We start from the raw sequence: 5,770 nt of genomic DNA on the forward strand, positions 1-5,770 counted from the left end.
GAATATCTTTTCCGGGTTTAGGGTTTACTTTTAATATAAAAAAGCCAAATCTATTCTCATCTCATAGCATCACACAATCCTAGTATTCACCTGCAGTTGTTTTTTCTCTCTTTCAATTCAACTTCAAAATCAATTCTTCAAGAAACTCAACATGAGCATGTTGAAGGAAGTCATTATCCGTGAAGTTTGGGCGTACAATTTAGAGTATGAATTCAATCTCATCCTTCAAGCTATCTCTGAACATCATCTAATCATTTCAATGGATACTGAATTTCCCGGCGTAATTCATTCCCCAAAAATTGACTATCGTCATCTTCTACCCTCTGATCACTACCGTTATTTGAAAGCCAATGTCGATGATCTTAAACTCATTCAAGTTGGACTCACACTTTCGGATTCTGAGGGAAACCTTCCTGACTTTGGAACCAATAACAGTTACATCTGGGAGTTTAACTTCTGTGATTTTGACGTCAATCATGATCTCTGTAATCAAGATTCCATTGATATGCTCCGCCGTCAAGGGATTAATTTTGAGCGCAATTTATTTCACGGTGTGGATTCAAAGCTTTTCGCTGAACTAATGTTCTCGTCGATACTTGTTTATAACGATTTTGTTACTTGGGTCACGTTTAGTAGCGCTTATGATTTTGGATATTTGGTGAAGATCCTGACCGGAATGAATTTACCAAACCTGTTAGAGGATTTTTTGAAAATGGTTAAAGTATTGTTTGGAAAAAGTGTTTATGACATGAAATATATGATGAAGTCCTGCAACTCTCTTTATGGTGGTCTCGAGCGGGTAGCTACTACGCTTGATGTGTGTCGGGCAGTTGGAAATGCTCATCAAGCTGCATCGGATAGTTTGCTGACGTGGCATGTATTCGACAAAATGATAAAGACTTATTTTAAGGATGACGAAGCTGCCAAACATGCCGGAGTGTTGTTTGGATTAGAAATTGCAGCTTAGTAAATAGATTATAAAAAAATTGTAATGAAAATTCAAATATATAAAATATTCATTCTTTTTAATATATAATTTCATTATCTAATTTCTATTTATGTCTTTATTTTGGTGGGAGTGTATGGTTAGTAAGAGAAAACAAGTACTTAGTTTAACAAGTAAAGTATAAAGCTTTTTGATGTCTGCTACAATATATATTAAAGAATTATAGAGAACATTATGAACTTCATTAAAATGTGGCTTCGTTGCATTTTTTGTGCTCTCAATCCACTGTTGAACTCTCTTGTATGGGCCAATAATATGATCATGATCCTTCTAGTCTAAAAGCTGCATCCAAAAAATATGTAATATCACCATGTTATCAGAAATTATCACTTAAATGGAAACTTGTTTCAACTATACCTTCCTATTTTTCTTCTAAAGCTTCTTCGTGCTTATATCAACAAAATATATAACAACCATTAAAGCGATTATTGTCAAAAAGAGTACTAAAATTATCAGAATGGCATGTTTGTAGAATTTGGTAAAACTTAGTATCAATACTTAATTAGTATTTAAAACAAAAGGTGAAAATACATGTCCAGAAACATATATGTATGTAAACAGGAAAATGACACTTCACAGTGCCTTCTTCAAACCCCTAGTCTTTTTTTCTATCATTACAATTACTACTTGAAATTCATAATAATTGCCACAAAAACAATCACATAATAATAAAATTAATCAACGAAAGAAAATGATAAATTATTGAAATTAAATTAACCCCCAAAATCCCAACCAAAAACAAGAATCCATTTATAGTCCTATCTGTTTCTTGTAAGAGCTAGCTGGATCTGGTGTCTCAATCATGAAGAAAATTACATTAAACTAATTTCTTCCTCTTTACCCACTTCAAAAGTGAGAGAACAAATTTAATATATAAAATACTTTTAGGAATTTAGAATTGAGTATTCTTCATACACATTAAAATCAATTAATAACTTCAAATATAATTAAATATTCATCCATTTATATAACTATGTTGTAGCTATAAATGGAAACTTGTTTAAAACTATATCCCCCACTCTTAACATCCTATTACAAGCATCTGGATCACATATTCATCACAAATAAACAAGTTCATGTTAGAACAAGAGTTGGTTTTTATTTATATCTTTGAGTTTTGATGATAATAATTTAGTATTTGTGTGAAAACAATTTTGATATTCGAATGATTTATTATTGTGTAACTTTAATATCCAGTTCTGATTCTAAGTTTATGATGTTCAACGTCATCAATTTCTGAACATTTATTCTGAATTCCTATTATGTGATTCACTCATGAGAAGTTCTGAAAAACGCTATGTTGTTGCTACCATATTCTTTCTGCTTCTGTGTTGATTCACTCTTAATAAGTTTTGGAAAGACGTTGTGTTGTTGCTACAATGTTCTCTTCGCTTATGTTTTTGGACGTGACTCTGATCATCAAACTTCTGAAGAATGACAAGCTTATGAAGTTTTGTTACTTAGATGAAGACTCTGAAGATGTCAAGCCAGATGCTGTCAAGGTTCTAGCTGAAGATTTTCTGAAGTTTTGTTACTTAGCTGAAGACTATGAAGATCTCATCATATTTGAATAAAACTTTGTGTTTCATTAATACATAACCAAATAACAATAAAACCCATCATATTTGAATAAAACTTTATCATTTATTATTAAAAATCAAATTAGATAAAAGTGGAATAAAAAATATAAAATAATAACATTAAAATCTGGTTGTAACCAGTATTTGTTAATAAGTCCAACTGTTATTGGCATTACCTGTCAAGTCCAGTTGTAACTGGTATCTTTTAAAAAAGGACTGGTTGTAACCAGTATTGTTTACGAGTCCAATTTTTATCGGCATTACCTCTCAAGTCTGGTTGTAACTAGCATTTTGGTTTCAAAATCCAATGGTAATTGGTACCTGTAAGTATGGTTGTAACCAACATTTGTTTGCAAGTCCAATTGTTATTTGGCATTACCTGTTGAGTCCAGTTGTAACTGGCGCTCAAATTTAAAATCCAGTTGTAACTGGTATCATTTTAAAATCTGGTTGTCACCAGCATCTGTCAAATCTAGTTGTAACTGATATCCTTTTAAAGTCTGGTTGTCACTAGCATCTTTCAAATCCAGTTGTAACTGATATCCTTTTAAAGTCTGGTTGTCACCAGCATCTGTCAAATCAAGTTGTAACTAGCATCCTTTTAAAGTCTGGTTGTCACCAGCATCTGTCAAATCCAGTTGTAACTGGTATCCTTTTAAAGTCTGGTTGTCACCAGCATCTGTCAAATCCAGTTGTAACTGGTATCCTTTTAAAGTCTGGTTGTCACCAGCATCTGTTAAATCCAGTTGTAACTGGTATCCTTTAAAGTCTGGTTGTCACCAGCATCTGTCAAATCCAATTGTAACTGGTATCCTTTTAAATTTAGGTTGTCACCAACATCTGTCAAATCCAGTTGTAACTGGTATCCTTTTAAAGTATGGTTGTCACCAGCATCTGTCAAATCTAGTTGTAACTGGTATCATTTTAAAGTTAGGTTGTCACCAGCATCTGTTAAATCCATCTGTAAAGGGTATCTTTACGTTTGGTTGTCACCAGCACCCTTGAAGTCCAGTGGTAACTGGAACTAATTCGTCTAAGGATGGTGGCGATCTACGTTTATGGTATAAGTCCAATTATTGTTGGCACCTACAGAGAGTTTTCTGTCCTTTTTGACCCTGGTGCTTCCTAGAAAGCTATCGTTTTGACTTTTTCAGTGACAGTATTTTCCGAAATTTTTGATCGGACGATTGTCTTGTGAGAAATATCCGGATTTGTCAAGAATGTTTCAAGTTGTCATTAAGTCATGTATGAACCTATTGATATACTCTCTTTGAACTTTCAAATGTCGTCAGGTCACGTTTGAACTTACTGTCAGAACTCCTTGACATTCCCCATCATTGTCAGGTCATGTATGAACCCGTTGCTGAACTTTTTATTCCAGTATTCCCAGGTCATGTTTGAACCTGTTTTTAAGACCCTTTTTCTTTGATTATTCCAGTGTTGTCAGACCATTTATGAACTTGTTGTGGGAATTTTCTAAAAAAAAATATATATATTCGAGTTGTTAGTAAGTCATGTGCGAACTTACTGACGGAATCTCTTGTATTCAAAGTGTCATATATCAACTTTCACTTTGAGTACTCCCCAGTGTGTGTCTGACTCTCCAGCATGATTGTTATCCCTAGCGAGTTATTTTACCCTATTTGCCTGTTTCTCTGTGGGCCATCAGTATTCCCCACAGATTGTTTTGTCTGGAATGACATCTCCTGTTAAGGATTCACTATGTCCCTAACAGATAAGTTCAGAAGCAAAAGTCTTTCATCCATGCATATCACATCATAGCATTTCCATTTCAGGATCAAAATCCGGGTATTCTTAGTATTTAACTATCTCCCACCGTGATCATATGAAGAGTGTCCTGCTGCATATAATCTGGTTGAAGATACTTAAATAGGGGCAACTGTTACACTCTGATTTTGATCCTGAATCGCCGATTCAACATATCCATCATAGCTATTGCATCCATACATATCATAACATGCATTCCATACCGCATAGTGCGTAGAATATCAGTCGAAATAATTTTCTTGGAATTATAGGTGATCCGGTTGAGTTAGTCGTCAGATGTGCGTCAAATCAGTAGACGAATTTTTTAAAATCAAGCTTGCAAACACCAGTTTTATTGTACTTGAGGAATGACTATTTGTTGTGTTATCTGACCCATTTGAACCTCCAAATTTTTGAAAGAAGCAATGGTATTCCTTTGATTATTTCTTATTTCTCCTTTGTATTGTTCCTTTTCTTTTTAATAATACTCTTCCCCCTTAACGTCAAATTTAAAAATATACATTCTATTTAAAGTGTCTAACTTCTTTAAAAAAAATCTTATATTACTTATGTTATTTAATTCATTCATATTTTACCGATATTTAATATCACAATAATAGTTATAGCAAACACTATACCATTTGTATTTTCCTAGTCTAGAGTCTCTTTGTAAATCTTGCCTCACACAATATTGTAAATTTATATTTCTTTTAGGGTTTTATGTAGGTAAGTTGTAGATTTTCTTTAAACTCTATATCATGTCAAAAATAAAAGCTTTAATTTACATATACATTGTCGATCACATCACTATGTGAATTAACAACTCATTAATCAACTAAAAGTATTGTAGCATAAAATAGCCTCAACCTATCTGAAAATATTTTATAGAAATTTAATGATATATTTTATAAATTCAAAATAAGATGAATAAAATCACAACTGACTCAAAATATAAAAATCAAATTTGAATTTAAGTTTACAATAAAAGAGATAACAAAAAACTATAATGAAAGTTAGAAAGGTTAAAAATATAAAAAATTATAAAAATTAAAAAGAAAACTCTCAATATAATTTTTTATTAATTAATGCTATAAAATCAAATGTAATTTTGTTTATAAAATCAAATCAAATAATATTTAAAAAACTATAAATTAGAAATTAGAAATAATTTTTGAAATATTTATTTGAATATTAATTCAAATCCTACCAAATAGATATTTATTAAATATTTTTGAAAACTAACCTAATAAAATATATTAAATAACTTATTCAATTTATTTCCCACTTTCCAAGGAATATCTTTTCCGGTTGTAGGGTTTACTTTTAAAATAAAAAAGCCAAATCTATTCTCATCTCATAGCACACAATCCTAGTATTCACCTGCAGTCTGGTTGTTCTCTCTGTCAAATCTAGTTGT

The 5,770-nt window shown here is 31.8% G+C and overlaps 1 protein-coding gene across 1 annotated transcript; it reads left to right on the forward strand.

Annotated features, from left to right (window-relative positions):
* Positions 1–967, forward strand: LOC127114238 (probable CCR4-associated factor 1 homolog 9). Its single transcript, XM_051046557.1, has one exon. It carries the CDS (start codon positions 152–154, stop codon positions 965–967), a length of 816 nt encoding a protein of 271 aa, XP_050902514.1. The 5' UTR covers positions 1–151.
* The last annotated feature ends 4,803 nt before the right edge of the window (positions 968–5,770 follow it).

Source organism: Lathyrus oleraceus, unplaced genomic scaffold (assembly GCF_024323335.1).
Source record: "Lathyrus oleraceus cultivar Zhongwan6 unplaced genomic scaffold, CAAS_Psat_ZW6_1.0 chrUn0446, whole genome shotgun sequence".
Classification (NCBI taxonomy): Eukaryota; Viridiplantae; Streptophyta; class Magnoliopsida; order Fabales; family Fabaceae; genus Lathyrus; species Lathyrus oleraceus.